The sequence below is a fragment of the Pelophylax lessonae genome (genome assembly GCF_965119305.1).
Source record: "Pelophylax lessonae genome assembly, chromosome: 9".
NCBI lineage: Eukaryota > Metazoa > Chordata > Amphibia > Anura > Ranidae > Pelophylax > Pelophylax lessonae.
Window position 1 is genome coordinate 261,219,627 of NC_138776.1, and position 21,176 is coordinate 261,240,802.

Genomic DNA, 21,176 nt, shown 5'->3' on the forward strand with positions numbered 1-21,176 from the left:
TAGAGCTACGGGTGGAAAATCAGGCTTTCTCCCTCAGGATAGGCGCCTCTTTGGTCCTAAGAAACCACAACCAAGAAAACAGTTTGCAGAGCATTCAAGAGATGCCCGCTCATACAGATCTGGGCGAGACTACAGAAGAAACTGGAAAGGAGGTCAAGCATCTTCCCGTAGAACGGTCAGAAGCTCAGCGCCTTCTGGGCAAGAAACCTCAAAGTCTTTTTGAGATTGGGCCCATTCAGACATGCCAGGTAGGGGCGCGCCTGCTCCACTTTCAGCGTGTCTGGGCGGCCTCAATCTCAGACTTCTGGACCATCAAGACAGTGTCCACAGGACACACATGGACTTTCTCGACAGATCCCGTTCCCAGGTTCATTCCCACCCGCTTGCCTTATCAGGACGAGAAAAGAAGTGTTTTGCTCGTCTATGTAAGCACTTTGGTGGCTCAGGGCGCAATAGTTCCGGTGCCCGTGCAAGAGAGGTTCCAGGGCATGTATTCGCCCCTCTTTCTAGTACAAAAAAAGAATGGATCATGGTGACCCGTGATAGACCTCACCTATCTCAACAAATTTATAAAGAACGAAAAGTTCAAGATGGAGACCTTATCTACCAACCAGAAAGCAGTGCTTCCAGGAGATTGGCTAGCGTCAGTAGATCTCAAAGATGCATATTTCCACGTGCCTGTAGCAGTAAACTTCCACAAGTACATCCGCTTTGCGATAGAGCATCGGCACTTCCAATTCACCTGCCTCCCTTTCGGTCTGTCCACATCCCCAAGGGTGTTTTCCAAGGTCCTTCTGGCTGTGGTAGCTCTAATCAGGACAAAAGGTGTACGTCTACATCACTACCTAGACAACCTCCTCCTGTTGTCCCAAGACAGGGATCAACTTCTGTCCCACAGGGATCAGGTCACTGCGACTCTCATGGAGTTCGGTTGGTTGTTGAACCTACAAAAGAGCCATCTAGAACCTACTCAACATCTGGTCTATCTAGGGGCTCAATTCAACACCGTTCAAGGTACAATTTCTTTACCTCTAGAGAAAATCTCAGTGGTACGGGAGAGGATCCTCCCAGCCCTCTCCTCCTCCTTTCTGAAGGCATCCCAGTGTCTCAAGATCATCGGCACTATGGTCTCAACGGCCCCTATGGTCAAGTGGGCACTATGGCGGACACGGCCGAGCTTCCTTCTTCAGTGAAATCCGGAAGAACACGAGCAGCGTACCTTTATTTCCCACAATATGAGAAACAGCCTGTTATGGTGGCTCCAACGCAAGAACCTGCTCAATTGTCATTCCTTAGTTCCCATCTCCTGGGTTATCATTACAACAGATGCCAGCAACTCTGGTTGGGGAGCCCATTGCATGGCAGAGGTGGCTCAAGGGAAGTGGCCTCCACAATCCCAACTCCCTGGTCTCCAATATCCTGGAGCTCCGTGCGGCCTTTCTAGCTCTTCGAGCTTTCCGCTACCTGATAGAAGGCAAATCCGTGCTTCTCCGAATGGACAACACCACGGCAGTGGCTTACGTGAAGAGACAGGGTGGAACCAGAAGTCTCTCCCTTCTTCAAGAATTAGACCCAATCATGACATGGGCTCAGGCCCATCTGTCCAACATCTCGGCGGTCTACATTCCAGGGCCACAGAATGTCCAGGCAGATTTTCTCTCCAGAGTCCAGTTGAATCACAACGAATGGTCTCTCCACATCGACTCATTCAAGTGGATTCTGTCACTAGGGGTCTCACCCGTAGTAGACCTGTTTGCATCTCCCTGCAACCACAAATTGGACCGGTACTTCACACGCAGCAGGTGTCATCAATCCTACGGAACAGATGCTCTGACCGATAGATGGGAATTCAGCAGGGCATATGCCTTTCCCCCCCGATTCCCATTATTCTCCGATTTCTACAAAGACTCCAAGCAGAAGATGTGGAGATCGTCATGGTGGCCCCACATTGGCCGAACAGGCCCTGGTTCCCACTTCTCCTGCAGCTCAGTTATCAGAGCCCGATTCCCCTTCCTCTTAGACCAGACCTCCTCGCGCAGGGAACGACATTACACCCCTGCCCTGCTCTGCTCCGGCTGAAGGTCTGGTTCTTGAGAGGGAGAGGTTGGAATCCCTCGGGTGCCCTCCTGGGGCAATCCCTACTTTAATGAATTCTAGAAGACCAAGCACGAACAAAGTTTACTGCCGAGTCTGGGCTAGATTCTTAGAATTCACGTATCTGGAGGGAAATTCATCCTCGGAGTTTGGAGTACAAGAAGTTCTGAAGTTCCTCCAAGCATGTCTGGATAAGTCTTTCTCACTTGGCACTCTCAGGGTTCAAATATCAGCCTTGTCTGTATGGTTCCCCTGGGCCAAACATGCACTTTTCCAACAATTTTTCAAAGGTGCGGTCAGACTCCAAGATTTCCGAAATGGGACCTTCCTCTTGTTCTCAACGTCTTCTCAAGAACTAGTCCAACAGATTCCATCTCTATCAGAGAACTTACCATTAAGACAGCATTTTTGGTGGCAATCACTTCAGCCAGAGGGTCGCTGAGATCAGTTCCCTTGGTCATAAAGAACCATTCCTCACGTTCTTTCCGGATCGGGTGGTCCTCATTCTGATGTTCAATTCCAATCCAAAAGTAACATCAGTTTTTCATGAGAACCAGGAGATTGTTCTTCCTACCTTTCGGTCCTCTGGGGATACTGAACCTCATCCCTTGGATGTAGGGAAAACTCGAAGGGACTACCTTCAGTCAACAGCTCCCTTCAGGCAATCGGATAACCTTTTCGTCCTCTTTTCAGGCAGGCACAGAGGAAAGCGAGCCTCGTCTAGGTCTATCGCAGCCTGGATTGTGTCTGCTATTCAACAGGCCTACAGTGTAGAGGGTTTGGCTCCTCCGGAGGCGGTGACAGCCCACTCAACGAGAGGCATCTCGACATCCTGGGCAGCTTCACATAATGTTGCGCCAGAAGTAGTCTGCAGAGCGGCTTCCTGGTCTTCTGTTAATACGTTTATGACACATTATTGTGTGGAGCCAGCCTCCTTATCTTCAGTTAATTTTGGCTTGACTGTTTTGTCTGCTAATAATTTGAAGTAAAATTTTCTTTGTTAAAGCATTCCCACCCGTGTGGCTTGGGCTGGTTATTTCCCACACGTAGGCTGCCATGGAGACTGTCAGGAAAATGGAAAATTCCTATCAGATACTTACCGTATTTTCCTTTCCTGATGGTCTCCATGGCAGCCGGAGTTCCCACCCTCTGGTCTTGGATTCGGCTAAGATATGAAACACTGGCTGTACCTGCAAGCTGAAATTTATAGAGGGGGGTCCTATACCATTGGAGAGGAGGCAGGGTTAACCCACATGTAGGCTGCCATGGAGACCATCAGGAAAGGAAAATTACGGTAAGTATCTGATAGGAATTTTCCGTTATTCAGTCAGTGTGTGTGTTTCCTACAGATGGATCCAGTAATGGGAACCCACCAGAGAGATGTCCCCGTCCTCTGTATTCCCAGGATTCCACACAGGAAGGTCACACCATCCTTCACCATCATCAGGTAGGTGGGACTGAGCATGTTGACCTAACAATGTATTCCAAGCTTTGAGATGACATTCTTCTATGTAGCTTCTTCTTTTTTTTTTCTTTTTTTTCACAAATGTATGTATCATCTTTGAGGTTCAGTGTGAGGAACTGAAAGACGTAAAACTTGAGGTTAAGGAGGAAGAAGAAGAGACGTTGGTGAGTGGAGATCAGCAGTCTATGGAGGACGGGAGAATGGTTATGGAAAATAAACAGGAGGAATCTTCCCCTTACATTGGCATACGTAAGTAATAAAAATTAGATGCAGAAACCATTTACATTTTTATTTGACTTCTATGAGTATAAAGTATATATTGCTGTATCAGGGGAAGGAGGGTATATGTCTGTCAAACTCATCCAAAATAAAACAAAATTCAAAGCAGCAGTTGAGCCCTAAACACTAACAGAACTTCATTGATGTACCTACCCCACCTGGCTATGTATTGTTCCCAACAAATGAGGAGGAGATACTGTACACCATATGAAAGGTCCAACTCCATTCTTTACCAAGACAATCTCATTAACCGCTTGCCAACCGCCGCACGACTATTTACTGCGGCGGTCAGCCCCTCACAGGCAAAGCGACGTAGGGCTACGTCGCTAGCCTGTGAGGGTCTAGGGAGCGAGCGCGCGTCGCCGGAGGCGTGCTCCCGCACGGTCACGGACCCCCCCGCGCGCGTGTGCCCCGCGGACCCGATGTCCGCCGGTCACTCGCGATCGTCCGTTAGAGCGGGAGAAAGGCAGGCGGCTAATGTAAACAAAGCTGCCTGTCATTCTCCCCTGTGTATGAATAGTGATCATACGGTTCTACTATGTAGGACCGTTGATCACTGTTCCTACACCTCAAGCCACAGCCAATCACAGTTAGAATCACACCCCTAGGGACACACATAACCCCTCCCTCTCAAAAAAAAGTTAACCCCTTCACTGCCAGTGTCATTTTACGGTAACAGTGCATATGTATAGCACTGATTACTGCAGTAATGTCACTGGTAACCCCAAAAGTGTCAAAAATGTCAGTCAAGGGTCCGATCTGTCCGCCCCAATGTCGCAGTACCGCAAAAAAAATCGCAGATCGCCGCCATTACGCGTTAAAAAAAAAAACAACAAAAATGACAAAAATCTTTCCCTTAGTTAGTAAACGCGAGAACTTTTGCGCAAACCAATCAAAATACGCTTTTTGCGATTTTTTTTTTTTTACCAAACATATGTAGCAGAAAACAAATTGGCCAAAAATGTTAAAAAATTTTGATTTTTACATTTTTTTTGGGGGGGAATTTCGTATAAAAAAATGTGAAAAATATTGTTATTTTTGCAAAATTGGCGCTCTTTTTTTGTTTATAGCGCAAAAACTAAAAATCGCACAGGTGATCAAATACCACCAATAGAAAGCTCTGTTTGTGGGAAAAAAAGGACGTCAAATTCATTTAGGTACAGCGTCGCACGATTGTGCAATTGTCCGTTAAAGTCACGCAGTGCCGAATCGCAAAATAGGCCCTGGTCAGGAAGGGGGTAAAATCTTCCGGGGCTTAAGTGGTTAATGCACAAGCACTGTATATTGGGTGCTACATTTGGTTTGGGTTTATTTTATACTTGTGGTTGTTACTAATATTTGAACGTTGTCGTTATTCCTGGGCTCAGGCCTAAGCTCTATGAAGTTTGTGGCTGGTAGACCAGAGCATCTATGACTTCTGAATACAAAATATGAAAAATACCTAATTCATGCAATAAATAATTTTCTGTCCACAGATGAACACGATGCCCAAAATACGTCAACGGGGCATCAGATTTCAATTCAGGATTATAATACAGAAGAAAATGGCATCACACAATATTCTCCGGGAGTGAATCCCATTCCTCAAATTATACATCACAGACCTCACCATATACAGACATCAATGGATCCTCCTAAACCTGAGGGATCTTCTGAGAACTCCAATACTATAACTTCAGATATCCATCTAAGTTCTCACAGTGCGGATCGATCCACAGCTACATCTTATCCCAAGAATTGTTCCACTCAGAAAGCAGACCTGCCGACAAACCAAAGAATTCACCCTGGAGAACGTCCTTTCTCATGTTCAGAGTGTGGGAAATGTTTTACCGATAAAGGAGGCCTCCAAAGACATCTGAGAGTCCATACTGGAGAGCGTCCTTTCTCATGTTCAGAGTGTGGGAAATGTTTCGCCTATAAAGGAGACCTCCATAACCATCTGACAATTCACACTGGTGAGCGCCCTTTTTCATGTTCCGAGTGCGGGAAAAGATTCTCTCGAAATGGCGAACTTCTTTCGCACCAGAGAACTCACACGGGCGAGCGTCCTTATTCGTGTTCAGAGTGTGGGAAATCTTTCAGTCATAAAATAAGCCTTACTTATCACCAGAGAAAGCATGCGGGTGATTATCCTTTTGCATGTTCAGAGTGTGGGAAACATTTTGTGCAGAAAGAAAGATTTCTTTCACACCAGAGAATTCACACTGGCGAGCGCCCCTTCGTATGTTCAGAGTGTGGAAAAAGTTTCATTAGGAAAGAAACCCTTCGTACACACCAGAGAATTCACACCGGCGAGCGTCCTTATGGATGTTCAGAGTGTGGAAAAAGATTCATTGGGAGAGATAAACTTCGTACACACCAGAGAATTCACAATAGCGAGCGTCCTTATGCATGTTCAGAGTGCGGGAAATGTTTCAGAGAGAAAGCAAAACTTAATATGCACCAGAGAATTCACACTGGCGAGCGCCCTTTCTTATGTTCAGAGTGTGGAAAAAGTTTCATTAGGAGAAATGACCTTCGTACACACCAGAGAATTCACAATAGCGAGCGTCCTTATGCATGTTCAGAGTGCGGGAAATGTTTTAGAGAGAAAGGAGAACTTAATGTGCACCAGATATCTCACACTGGCGAGCGCCCTTTCGTATGTTCAGAGTGTGGAAAAAGTTTCCTTAGGAGAGGAACCCTTCGTAGACACAAGAGAATTCACACTGGCCAGTGCCCTTAGGCATGTTTAGAGTGTGGAAAAAGTTTCAGTGGGAGAAAGAACCTTCGTGCACACCAGAGAATTCACAAAGGGGAGTGTCCTTAAGTGCGAGAAATGTTTCAGAGAAAAAAAAATTGAGGAAGCGAAATGTGTTACACATCAGGGAAGTCGCACATGTGAGTGTTCTTCATGTTCAAAGTGCGGGAAAAGTTTGCTAAGCAAGCAGGGCAGGATTTTGTATTGAAGCTTCAAAGTCAATGAGATGTGATTTAGCATTGAAGCCAATAGGGGGGCGTTTTACATTGAAGCCAATAGGGGGCGTTTTTACATTGAAGCCAATAGGGGGCGTTTTTGCATTGATCGACTTGTATACAAATGAATCCAAATAAAACCCAAATAAAAAAGTCTATAAAACGGACACATGTGAGTGCGTATCTATTTTGGATCTTCCGACTCCTCCGTGCACAAACTTGAGAAGAAATGAGCGTGTCCGGCAGCCGTGATCTTAGGTGGGTTCCCAGTGTGACATTGAGGAGTTTCTTTGCTCAATGGTACTGCAGAACGGTGAGTTCAGTTCCCTTCAGCAACTCTGAGGGCCGGGTGGCCCACTTTTATTGACCACTTTCTGCCCACGTTATACCCGAAAGACGGCTACAGTGTGAGCTTCCAGTGCCGGGAGGGTGTCTATGGACGTCCTCCCGTGATCGCCTGCCCCTGCCAATCACATGATGGCCCTTTACCACATGATTAGCTGTCAAGCCAATGACAGCTGATCACGGAAGTAAACAGTAGCCGGTTATCGGAGAAAAGGAAGAAAGGCGGTAACCGTCTTCTGTTACAGGGACATTGGTCCCACACGGTGCTGCTAATCAGTGGAAACCAGTGCCACCTATCATTGCCTCATTATCAGTGCCCACCAGAGACACCTATCAGTGCCACTTCTCTGCCCTTCAGTGCTGCCTATCAGAGCCCATCAGTGCCACCTCACCAGTGCCTGTCAGTGCAGCCTCATCATTGCCCACCAGTGCCACATAATCAGTGCAGCCTCATCATTGCCCACCAGTGCCACCTAATCAATGCCTGTCAGTGCAGCCTTATCATTGCCCACCAGTGCATCCTCATCATTGCCCATTAGTGCCACCTAATCAATGCCTATCAGTGCAGCCTCATCATTGCCATTAGTGCCGCCTCAGTGCCACCTAATCAATGCCTGCCATTGCCCATTAGTGCAGCCTCATTATTGCCCACCAGTGCCACCTAATCAATGCCTGTCATTGCCCATAATTGACCATTAGTGCCACCTAATCAGTGCCCATCAGTGCAGCCTCATCATTGCCCATTAGTGTCACCTAATCAATGTCTGTTATTGCCCATCAGTGCAGCCTCATCATTGCCCACCAGGGCCACCTAATCAATGCCTGTCAGTGCCCATCAGTGCAGCCTCATCACTGCCCATTAGTGTCACCTAATCAATGCCTGTCAGTGCCCATCAGTGCAGCATCATTGCCCATCTAATCAATGCCTGTCAGTGCCCATCAGTGCAGCCTCATCATTGCCCACCAGTGCCACGTAATTAATGCCTGTCAGTGCCCATCAGTGCAGCCTCATCATTGCCCATGAGTGCCGCCTCAGTGCCACCTAATCAATGCCTTTCAGTGTCCATCAGTCTTGCCTCATCAGTGGACATCAGTAAAGGGGGAAAAAAAACCTGTTTGCAAAATTTTATAACAAACTATGAATTTTTTTATTTTTTTCGAAAATTTTCTGATTTTTTTTGTTTCTTTAGCAAAAAATAAACGACCCAGTGGTGAATAAATACCACCAAAAGAAAGCTCTATTTGTGTGAATTTTTTTTTTTTAAATATTGACTGCGCAATTGTCATTCAAAGTGTGACAGCGCTGAAACTTGGCCTGAGCAGGAAGGGGGTATAAGTGGTTAAAAAAAGAATTAAAAATTCACAAAAGACATCAGTTGCCCACACAGGGGTTTCCACCATCGCTGTAAATTGTGCAACAAAATACTTCAGCCTCCTGGATCACTTTCTTGCCACACGGCTGCTTCGGGCCTCAAGCCTAGGCCTTAGGTCTGCTCTTCATACCAACACACACAGTTGCTTAAAGCTAAACTCCAACTTTGTGTAGCACTGCCCCCTAGAGGACTGCTGAGAATTACACTTTCTGGGTTACCCTTTGCAACTGATAGCAGATAAACAGCAATGAAAGTCTTCGGCAATATTCAATCCAGGGGATGCTGTTTTTGTGTTTTTTATTTAGAACTTGGATAGGAGAAGGGTTGAGTTGGATACTCCAACTATGAACTATGCACAATCTTGAGGACAACTAATTGTAGAATGCGGCAAGGCCGCTGCTTCACCTTGCCACTTAAGTGAAGATAACTTTTAAAGGTTCCTGCTTGGTTATTCTCTTCTGGGTTCTAAACTTAGCACCCCCTTTACTTTCACTGCCTGTTTGTGCTGATACCCGTCCACTGACTCTATCCACTGGAGTGGTCCCCTTCCTGGTCAGACCCCTGGCAAGCTTCTCTGTACTCACGGACACTGTTTTTCCAGAGTAAAGCCTCGTACACACGCGTCGAAAATCGGCAGGGAATTTTCGTCCGACGACCGATCTGCCGATTTTCGGCTTGTTAGTATGATGCTACCGACAACCGACTCCGACTTTTCGGCCGAAAAATATCTGGTGCGCAGGCTATAAAATTTTTGTCCGCCATCAAAACACGGCCGATTTTCGTGCAGTCAGTAGAGATTTCGACAGGGAAAATCTTATGAGCAAGACTGGGCATGCTCGGAGAAGAAAGAACACAAAGAAAGCAAACCAACACATGACATCACTTCTGAAGTAGAATTTTGTCGGGCGAGAAAATTCGTGTTCAGTCTAGGCACATTCCAACCAACAAAACACCACTCTGGACAAAAGACGGACGACCGGTCGGCCGATAATCGTTGCGTGTGTACTAGGCTTTACTCTGCCTTCAACTCCACCAGTCAGCTTTCCTGGACCTCCAGATTCAGCCCCAAACTCCTGGCTCACAAGGCCGACTGCCTGTGACCACCTTCCACAGCAACAGAAGGAGAGACAGCTTTCACCCTCCTTCCGGGACCTGGCTTCCTGCCAAAAGACCCCCTGCCACCTGTGTCCTTGGCTTTTATAGCATATCCCAGGATGCACCACTTGTCTGTGCCAACCCACTGAGATAGCTACAAAAGCCTGTGTGTCACTGGCTGGGTTTCCTCCACTGTCCAACAAGCCTCCCCATTGGACACAGTGGGGACACTCCCTCAGCCCAGATGAATCACATTCTGGACACATGTAACAGGCCTAACTAACCGTTCTTGCTCCCTGAGAAGCAGGGAGCACATAGATTTGCCTGCTGCTCTGCTGTTAAGTAGACAGAGCCAATAACTATGCTTTCTAACTAGCACCTGTCTAGGAGGGTGTTACATCCACCCCCCACCAAACCGAGCCATGTCCCCATTGCTCCTGCAGAAGTGGTAGCTGCAAATACAGTAAAGGAGTTTAAGCATGCATGGGATAGGCATAAGGCTATCCTTCATATAAGATAGGGCCAGGGACTATTCATAGGATTCAGATATATTGGGCAGACTAGATGGGCCAAATGGTTCTTATCTGCCGACACATTCTATGTTTCTATGTTCTATTGGCTCCGGGGCAGCCACTCCCTATAAAAATTGCTACCAAAAAAACAATGGAGTATCCCACAAACCTGAAAAAGGAAAGAACAAATGTACAATCAATAATTTACGTAGAAAAATAGATATATCTGCTATACAAAATATGATACAAATCAAAGTGCATTAGCATAATGCGCCCCACACCAAACGAAACTTCGTTTGGCGAGTGAGCATAACATCCTAACTAACTAGCAATCTATTTTCTTCAGGTAACCTGCAAAAGAAATAGAATTAGGCACATCTGCAATTACATTTTAACAAGCACATTTCCTGACTTAATGCGGTGAGAAGGCCCTCCCCGAAGAGGCGACCTTCTCACCCCGCATCCATAGCAAGGACTTTGATAGATGATCCATCTTGACCTGGCGTTCAGTCGCACTCCTTCAAGGTGATGGCCAAACCCTGTCACTAACTGTCTATCATTTTCCACACCCACAAGGTCACAAAGACGTGTAGAGTCCACTCGTCCAGTGCCTGCAGCGTCTTCCACACCTGCAGCACCGAGGCAACACGTCTTTTTAAACAGGACTTTTTGCTGGAGCCAGAGCAGCCTGTCTGACCTGTAAAAAGTAACAGTCTCTTCAGGGGCCCCTTGCACCAGGGCACCCCCCCCCCCCCCCCCGGCCAAAAACACCAAAAAAAAACTCTTAGGCTGCCACTCTTCTTCTCAGTAGCAACCCTTCAAAAGTTCAATTTTCAGGCCTGTTGGCCCAGTAGGATCTCTGAAAGGCATTTTAAAACAGAGTCTCTCTGCAAAGATGCTTCCTCATTGGCCCAAAGTACCCCAGATGCGGCATGATCCTGGCCCGATTGCCCAAAGGATCTCCTCAATAGTACTGTCACAGTCCCTTTTGTTTGTTAGAAAATAGGTGGGGTGGCCCTCTGGTGGTTCCACTTAGCAGTGGTGGTGTTTGTTTTTTTTCTTTCGTAAACTCTTTAACCCTTCTCGTAAGGATAGAAGGGGAAGAGGTAATGGGAATAGGGCTTGAACCCTAACAGCAACTGCACTTGAACTTGTGCAACAACTTTAGGCTAGCCAGCCTTGATAAAAGTCAGCATTCTGTTTTAGCAGTAATAATCCGGATGGGGGATTCGTACAACTTTCCCCTCTTTATCCTGCACTGAGATCGACCAAGCCTAGCCAGATTCATCTGGGCGGCGGACTTCCACCCGGTCTACATGGATAGCACGCCCATGGTTCCAGTTTGCCTTCACCAACTGGAAGGTCTTCCATAACTCCAACTTGTACTGGTTGCGGTGGGGCTTTGGGATGAAGAGAAAATTCCACACAGCTTCATCACACCATGCTTCTCTTCTGGACTCTATCTCCAGCATGACCTCCCGTGGGGCATATGGATAGTCCGATAACCAGAACTCCAGTGCCACCTTCTTTTGGATCTTGCATTGCATTCCGGAAAGTCTGGGGAGGGTTTGTCGGTTCCCTCTCCCAGGTGGAAAGTATAGGGTCTCCACTCTCTGGATGAGGGAGGCATAGGCCTCATTTTGATCCCGAGCCCGGGCATAGCTTCTTGGTGGGGATAAATCCAGGACCCGATTAGAATAGGCCTCACAGAACCCCAGATTCTTGGCGCACTGACCAAGAGCCACAGAATCCCTAGTCTCCTCATCAGGTGGGCCTAGAATGACTGGACTGCCCCGATCTTCGGACCCCCAGTCCCATTCAGTCTCTTCTTCTGACTTCCAGACATCTAATCCCTCCTCTAAGGATCCAAACCGATGCTGGAAGTTGGGAGACCCCACATCATTGAACCCGGCCTGCTCCTCGCTGCTCACACTTGCGACCCCGGTCACCGCTAGCCATCTACTCCCCTCTGCCTGTTTTGGAGCAGACTTAATCTCTGCCGCTGCAGTCTTCAATGCACCAGGTGGCCGCTCCCCGGCACGTACTACCTGCATGCATCCTGGCTCGGACCACCTTCCACAGCAAAAAGAGGGAGAGACAGCCATCACCCTCCTTCCGGGACCTGGCTTCCCGCCCAAAGATCCCCTGCCACATGTGTCCTTGGGTTTTATAGCATATCCCAGGATGCACCACTTGTCTGTACCAACCCACTGAGATAGCTATAAAAGCCTGTGTGTCACTGGCTGGGTTTCCTCTACTGTCCAACAGGCCTCCCCATTGGACACAGTGGGGACACTCCCTCAGCCCAGATGAATCACACCCTGGACACATGTAACGGGCCTAACTAACTGTTCTTGCTCCCTGTGAAGCAGGGAGCACATAGATTTGCCTGCTGCTCTGCTGTCAAGCAGACAGAGCTTATAACTATGCTTTCTAACTAGCACCTGACTAGGAGGGTGGTACATTTGTTTTCGCTAGAACTGAATGGAATGATCAATCCCAGCATAGATCAGACCTCTGTACCATGTTGCTCTGTTATCTGCGGATCCTTTGATATTCTGGGTTTAGTTGTGGCTTTGTACCATGTGACACTCTGTAAAGCCTGTTGTAGACTGAGACCCTTCCTGCTGCATCTCTAGCCTAAAACACTCTCCTCTGTAGTCTTTGAGAACGTGCAAATGATGTAACTTCCTTCACAGCTCTCATGGTGGGTGGGATGGAATACATTCTAATTAGCGTTCAATCCAGCCCGGTCACACCTACAACCAAACCTCCCAAGTCCCTCCTCACAGATCACAGCATTATTCAAAATCAAATAGGAAACCCCTTCATGCACAGCCTGTTCTGAAAGCTAGCTACAGTACCTTGAAAAAGTATTTACACCCCTTGAAATTTTCCACATTTTGTCATGTTACAACCAAAAACATAAATGTATTTTATTGGGATTTTATGTGGTAGACCGACACAAAGACCTCTGAAGATGCGGGCACAGCAACCCCGGCACCTGCCAGAGCCTGGAACCCCTAGACTCCTTCAACTTCCTCTCTGCTCCCAGGCCCGAAGGACAGGCTGACCAGGGGACCAGATAAAAAGGACAGGTGGGATGAACAGGCAGTCAGGGACCGCTTCACCTCACAGAGATCCGATGCAGAGCACTTCCATGACCACGAAAATGTGTTCTGCCTGCTCCTGGCATGGAAGGTACTATACTGATCATTACACACACCTTCCCGCAGACAGGGACTGGGACATAGGGGCAAAAGAGGGGCTGCAGACAGGGCTAGGGGTCTCTCTCTCTCACCCACCCTCTCCCTCTCTCTCTGACCTTCCCCCTCAATCGCTCCTTTCCCCCCCTCTCTCTGTCACCCCTCTCTTTCTAACACCACTCTCTCTTTTTGACCCCTTCTCTCTGCTGCCCCTCTCTCACTAACCCCCCCCCCTCAATCACTCCTCCCCTCCCCCCTCTCTCTGTCACCCCTCTCTTTCTAACACCCCTCTCTCTTTATTTGAGCCCTTCTCTCTGTCTCTGACCCCCTCTCTCTGCTGCCCCTCTGTCGCTCACCCCCTCTGTCACTCCTCTCTCTGTTGCCCCTCTTTTACTCCCCTCTCTCTCTCACCCCCCTATCTTTAACCCCTTCTCTCTCTCTGTTGCCCCTCTCTCTCTCCCTCTTATATCAGCAACCCCTCCCCCCTTCAGACCCCATTCAGATTAGAGTCCCTTTATATAAGCACCCCCCTTAGAGACTCCCCAATAGCTCAGAGTTCCCTTATATCATGCCCCCGCCCCCCTGTTTAAAGACCCCCATTGGATTAGAGCATGGTGAAAAGTGTCCGGCATTGATGTTGTTGTTGGGCTTTAATAAATAGAACTTTAATGGAAACAATGGTAAAAATTTAATTTGGGTACACTGCTGAATGACACCCAACATCATTCAAACCACTGAGCCCAGGCTGTCAAAGGTACAACCCTTGGGGGTACGTCATCATGGGTTTTTATTATACCTGTGCAGAATGGCGCTTTTACATCAATACATAAATTCTGCGCTGTGTGCAGGAGTAAGGACCACCCAATGCACAGTGTGCACCACTTAAGTGTTGGGGTTTGGCTTGAAGAACAGGGTGGCAACCCTCGTCTCATCTGACCAGAGAACCTTCTTCCACATGTTTGCTGTGTCCCCCACATGGCTTCTCACAAACTGCAAACAGGATTTCTTATGGGTTTCTTTCACCAATGGCTTTCTTCTTGCCACTCTTCCATAAAGGGCAGATTTGTGGAGCGCATGACTAATAGTTGTCCTGTGGACAGATTCTCCCATCTGAGCTGTGGATCTCTGCAGTTCCTCCAGAGTTACCATGGGCCTCTTGGGTGCTTCTCTAATGAATGCTCTCCTTGCCCGGCCGGTCCGTTTAGGTGGACGGCCATGTCTTGGTAGGTTTGGAGTTGTGCCATACTCTTTCCATTCTCCGATGATGAATTGACCAGTGCTCCGTGAGATGGTCAAAGCTTGAGATATTTTTTTATAACCTAACCCTGCTTTAAACTTCTCCACAACTTTATCCCTGACCTGTCCGGTGTGTTCCTTGGCCTTTAGGATGCTGTTTGTTCACTAAGGTTCTCTAACAAACCCATGAGGGCTTCACAGAACAGCTTTATTTATACTGAGAACAAATTACACACAGGTGGACTCTATTTACTAATTAGGTGACTTTTGAACATTTGGTTCCATTAGATTTTAGTTAGGGGTATCAGAGTAGAGGGGGGTGAATACAAATGCACGCCACACTTTTTACAGATTTATTTGTAAAACAATTTATCATTTTCCTTCCACTTCATAATTTGTCGGTTTATCACATAAAATCCCAATAAATACATTCACATTTTTGGTTGTAACATGACAAAATGTGGACAATTTCAAGGGGTTTGAATACTTTTTAAAGGCTCTGTATAATATGCAAGAAAAAAAATAATGCACACAACATAAAGGAAGAATGCACTATGGGGAAGTGCTCCAATTTCCCAACAAAGGATGCAATTTACTTTTTGTTGCCCACAAGGTGGCAGTCTGACTTATCGTTAGTGGAACACAAGGAAAGAAAGTGACGTCAGGTCCTGACAGGAAGTTCCGGGTCAGAGGTCAGTCGGGAGGAAGTAGAGAGGAGACATTGCTGGAACTGGCAGTAGAGGAGGTAAGAAGATATTATTTTATATTTACACCCAGTAACCCCCCTCCCCCCCCCCCCGTCATGTTCCGTCCTCTTTCTCCATAGTCACTGTGACGTCTGCTATGGTTGATAGTCCACGTTCTTTTTTAATATAGAACCATTTGTCCAACTGTCCATCCAGAGCCTCTGATTTATAGACTGGATACATCCTAAATATAGAACCATTTATCCAACTCTCCATCCAGATCCTCTGGTTTATAGACCAGATGCATCCTAAATATAGAACCATTTATCCAACTCTCCATCCAGATCCTCTGGTTTATAGACTGGATACATCCTAAATATAGAGCCGTTTATCCAACTGTCCATCCAGAACCTCTGGTTTATAGACCAGATACATCCTAAATGTAGAACCATTTATCCAACTGTCAATCCAGAGCCTCTGGTTTATAGACCAGATACATCCTAAATATAGAACCATTTACCCAACTGTTCATCCAGATCCTCTGGTTTATAGACCGGATACATCCTAAATATAGAACCATTTACCCAACTGTCCATCCAGAGCTTCTGGTTTATAGACCAGATGCATCCTAAATATAGAACCATTTATCCAACTCTCCATCCAGATCCTCTGGTTTATAGACTGGATACATCCTAAATATAGAGCCGTTTATCCAACTGTCCATCCAGAACCTCTGGTTTATAGACCAGATACATCCTAAATGTAGAACCATTTATCCAACTGTCAATCCAGAGCCTCTGGTTTATAGACCAGATACATCCTAAATATAGAACCATTTACCCAACTGTTCATCCAGATCCTCTGGTTTATAGACCGGATACATCCTAAATATAGAACCATTTACCCAACTGTCCATCCAGAGCCTCTGGTTTATAGACCGGATATATCCTAAATATAGAAACATTTTCCGCAACATTGCCATTGGGTTGTTGGCTGTCATCACTGTTCGATAAGGAGCTCACATACACATCTTTCTATCTTATTTTTTTTTTATAGTGGTCACATCTTTAGGCGCTCTTTTCGCACAGAACAAAATCACAATTGCTCTAAACTTTTCTTTTTAGAGACTATATTGCATCAACTGCACTTGAGACACAAGGATCTCTACAAGGACGTCATGATGGAGAATCAGCCGCCCCTCACATCACCGGGTAAGAGGAGACTTTATTGTAAAGGAGAGAGCAGTACGGAGGATCCACCTAGATCCCCCATCATCTGATAAACACATAGAAACAATGTATTCAGTCAGTGTGTGTGTTTCCTACAGATGGATCCAGTAATGGGAACCCACCAGAGAGATGTCCTCGTCCTCTGTATTCCCAGGATTCCACACAGGAAGGTCACACCATCCCTCACCATCATCAGGTAGGTGCGACTGAGCTTTTAGGGAAAATGCAAGAAATGTTGGACCCGGCGCTACCACTTTTAAATTAGTATTGTGCAAATATGTGCTTTATGTGCTATAAAAGTGCATGTAGTGCAATCAATACAAAGAAAGTGCTACGTGCCGTTAAAAACATCAATAGGTTTAACCTGGGCTGTGCTCAGTGTACCACATTAAAAGTGTCATATATCATACATCTGCATAAAGTGCCAAGTGCTAATAATACCAAGTGCCACGTGTGGTGATCCGTGCTAAAAACAATATATGGCGCCGGCGGATGGTCCACCAAACAGCACCACTGCTTACCGCACTCTTAAGCCTTTGACTCAACACTTCTTGGACTGAGCTTTTAGACCTAACAATGTATTCCAAGCTTTGAGATGACATTCTTCTATGTAGCTTCTTTTTTTTTTTTTTCTTTTTTTACAAATGTTGTATCATCTTTGAGGTTCAGTGTGAAGAACTGAAAGACCTAAAACTTGTGGTTAAGGAGGAAGAAGAAGAGACGTTGGTGAGTGGAGATCAGCAGTCTATGGAGGAGGGGAAAATGGTTATGGAAAGTAAACAGGAGGAATCTTCCCTTTACATTGGCATGCGTAAGTAATAAATATTAGATGCAAAATCCATTTACATTTTCATTTTACATTTGTGAGTATAAAGTATATATTGCTGTATCGGGTGAAGGAGGGTATATGTCTGTCAAACTCATCTAAAATAAAACAAAATTCAAAGCAGCAGTTGATCCTTAAACACTAACAGAACATCATTGATGTACCTACCCCACCTGGCTATGTATTGTATACTTCATGAAAGCTTTATATCTAGTCTTCATCGGGAGAAGGCAATCATATATGCCACACTGCCCAATGTTCCCAGCAAATGAGGAGGAGATACTGTACACCATATGAAAGGTCCATCTCCATTCCTCAATATAACGTCATGTTTCCAATAGGGCTGCAACGACTCGTCGACTACGTAAATTCGTCGACGTGCGTGAAAGGCGTCGACGCGTCACGCGTGATGTCACACGCCCCGTTCGCATTGCCAGCCAAGCCGCTGCATTGATTGGGGCCGCTGCAGGCTGCACTGCCCCACCCCCGGCCCCCGCTGCGCTCCAGTCCAAAGTGTCTGACTCTTCTACGTCAGCCGCTGTGAGCGGCATGACGTCCCGGGGCGGCTGCGCCTGGGCATCAACTGAGCTGATTCTCTGTGGCTGCAGACTGCCGCCAACGCCGATGATCCCTCCCACTCCAGCAGCATCATGTGATCGCAGGTGAGCCTGAGGGGTCTACACTGGGAGGGGGGCTTACTAAGTGGTCTGTACTAGGTGGGAGGGCTTACTGAGGGGTCTGTACTAGGTGGGAGGGCTTACTGAGGGGTCTGTACTGGGAGGGGGCTTACTGAGGGGTCTGTACTGGGAGGGGGGGCTTACTGAGGGGTCTGTACTGGGAGGAGACTTACTGAGAGGTCTGTACTGGGAGGGGGCTTACTGAGGGGTCTGTACTGGGAGGGGGCTTACTGAGGGGTCTGTACTAGGTGGGAGGGCTTACTGAGGGGTCTGTACTGGGAGGGGGCTTACTGAGGGGTCTGTACTAGGTGGGAGGGCTTACTGAGGGGTCTGTACTGGGAGGGGGCTTACTGAGGGTACTGTACTGGGGGGGGGCTTACTGAGGGGTCTGTACTGGGGGAGCTTACTGAGGAGTCTGTACTGAGAGGGGGGAGTTACTGAGGGGTCTATACTGGGAGGGGGGCTTACTGAGGGGTCTGTACTGGGGGGGCTTACTGAGGGGTCTGTACTGGGAGGGGCGGCTTACTGAGGCGTCTGTACTGGGAGAAGGGGCTCATTGAGGGGGTCTGTACTGGGAGGGGGGGCTTACTGAGGGGTCTGTACTGGGAGGGGGCCTACTGAGGGGTCTGTACTAGGTGGGAGGGCTTACTGAGGGGTCTGTACTGGGAGGGGGCTTACTGAGGGGTCTGTACTAGGTGGGAGGGCTTACTGAGGGGTCTGTACTGGGAGGGGGCTTACTGAGGGGTCTGTACTTTTTGTTATTCAAAGGATTAATTAGCTAATCAAAAAAAGATCACTCAATTAAGGAAAAAAAATAAATAAAAATAATCGTTAGATTAGTCGACTAATCGGAAAAATAATCGCTAGATTAGTCGACAGACAAAATAATCGTTAGTTCCAGCCCTAGTTTCCAACAATTGAGGAGGAGATACTGTACACCGTATGAAAGGTCCATCTCCATTCTTTACCATGACAATCTCATTAATGCACAAGCACTGTATATCGGGTGCTACATTTGGTTTGGGTTTATTTTATACTCGTGATTGTTACTAATATTTAGACGTTGTCGTTTTTCCTGGACGCAGGTCTAAGCTCTATGAAATTTGTGGCTGGTAGACCAGAGCATCTATGACTTCTGAATACAAAATATGAAAAATACCTAATTCATGCAATATATAATTTTCTGTCCACAGATGGACATTATGTCCAAAATACGTCAACGGGGCATCAGATTTCATCTCAGGATTATAATACAGAAGAAAATGGCATCACACAATATTCTCCGGGAGTGAATCCCATTCCTCAAAATATACATCACAGACCTCGCCATATACAGACATCAATGGATCCTCCTAAACCTGAAGGCTCTTCTAAGAAATCCAATCCTATGACTTCAGATATCCATCTAAGTTCTCACAGTGCGGATCGATCCACAGCTACATCCGTTCCCAAGAATTGTTCCACTCAGAAAGCAGACCTGCTGACACACCAAAGAATTAACCCTGGAGAACGTCCTTTCTCATGTTCAGAGTGTGGGAAATGTTTTACTAATAAAGGAGGCCTCCAAAGACATCTGATAATCCACACTGGAGAGCGTCCATTCTCATGTTCAGAGTGTGGGAAATGTTTCACCTATAAAGGAGACCTCCGTAAACATCTCATAATTCACACTGGTGAGCGCCCTTTCTCATGTTCAGAGTGTGGGAAACGTTTCACCTATAAAGGAGACCTCCATAAACATCTGATAGTTCACACAAGAGAGCGCCCTTTTTCATGTTCTGAGTGCGGGAAAAGTTTCTCTCGGAAAGTCAAACTTCTTTCACACCAGAGAACTCACACGGGTGAGCGTCCTTATTCATGTGCAGAGTGTGGGAAATCTTTCAGTCATAAAATAAGCCTCACTTATCACCAGAGAAAGCACGCGGGTGATTATCCTTTTGCATGTTCAGAGTGTGGGAAACGTTTTGTGCGGAAAGAAAAATTTCTTTCACACCAGAGAATTCACACTGGCGAGCGCCCCTTCGTATGTTCAGAGTGTGGAAAAAGTTTCAATGGGAGAGATAACCTTCGTACACACCAGAGAATTCACACGGGCGAGCGTCCTTATGCGTGTTCAGAGTGCGGGAAATGTTTTAGAGAGAAAGGAAAACTTAATGTGCACCAGAGAATTCATACAGGTGAGCGTCCTTTCTCATGCTTAGAGTGCGGGAAATGTTTCACTATAAAACAGCACCTGAGTAAACACCAGAGAATTCACATGGGTGAGTGACCATTTTTTCATGTTCAAAGTGCGGGAAAGTGATCTCAAAGATTAGAGAATAAATTTGAGGTCTTGTTAAACACCTTCTTATACATCTGAAATTTTCTCATCATTTTCTCGTTTTTGGAATGCACAAAAAAATTGAGGAAGCAAAACGTGTTACGCATCAGGGAAGTCACACATGTGAGTGTTCTCTAATTTCAAAGTGCGTTAAATGTTGCACTCAGAAAGTGATCTTAAAGACTGGAGAATAAATTTGAGGTCTTGTTAAACACCTTCTGTGACATCTGAAGTTTTCTCATCCTTTTCTCATTTTTGGAATGGATTAAAAAATTGAGGAAGCGAAACGTGTTACGCATCAGGGAAGTCACACATGTGAGTGTTCTTTAATTTCAAAGTTTTGCTAAGGAAGCACATTTTATTAAACAGAAAAGGGTACAAAGTCTTTTTTTTTTTTTTTTTATGATCAGAGTGCGGGACACTTTTTAGACATGATAAAAATCTGATTAGACTTAGAAAACACACGCCTGCCGATGCCGTTGACAAACAGAGAATGCAGAAACCTACAGCAGCCAATCAGAGTTTGTTTGTCTTTCACCAATAAATCTTTTGGTTGGTAACTGCTTACCGTTTTCCCATACAGGACTTTGCGCTATCTGTTATACCGCATTGGCAGTAGATCAGTAAGTACTAGTGGTGCACCGAAAAGAAAAATTTGGACCGAAATTTAAAATTCAGGAGGTACTTGGCCAAAAACTGAAATGGACAGTTTTTTTTTAAAAAAAGTTTTAAATGTAATTTATGTGGCTGTCGTTTTTGTGTTGAAGTCCATGGGGTGCGATTTTGTCATTAAAGTGACTAGGGCGAGATTTTGCTTTGAAGCTTTAAAGTCAATGAAACGTGATTTTGCATTGAAGTCAATTGGGGGCGTTTTTGCA

General features: G+C 46.3%; 2 protein-coding genes across 2 annotated transcripts in view; both read left to right on the forward strand.

The window, feature by feature from the left end:
* LOC309563482 (uncharacterized protein) overlaps positions 1 to 20,250 on the forward strand; it is a gene marked incomplete at its 5' end in the record, with an annotated part of 31,202 nt that extends 10,952 nt beyond the window's left edge. Inside the window, 3 exons of the mRNA XM_082267875.1 lie at positions 5,314 to 5,877; positions 5,986 to 6,549; positions 19,172 to 20,250. Coding sequence (XP_082124001.1) covers positions 5,314 to 5,877; positions 5,986 to 6,549; positions 19,172 to 20,247 — 2,204 coding nt within the window. The 3' untranslated portion in view covers positions 20,248 to 20,250. The remainder of the gene's footprint in view (positions 1 to 5,313; positions 5,878 to 5,985; positions 6,550 to 19,171) is intronic.
* The window catches only part of LOC309564419 (uncharacterized protein), a gene marked incomplete at its 3' end in the record, with an annotated part of 909,898 nt that overhangs the window by 713,879 nt on the left and 174,843 nt on the right, over positions 1 to 21,176 (forward strand).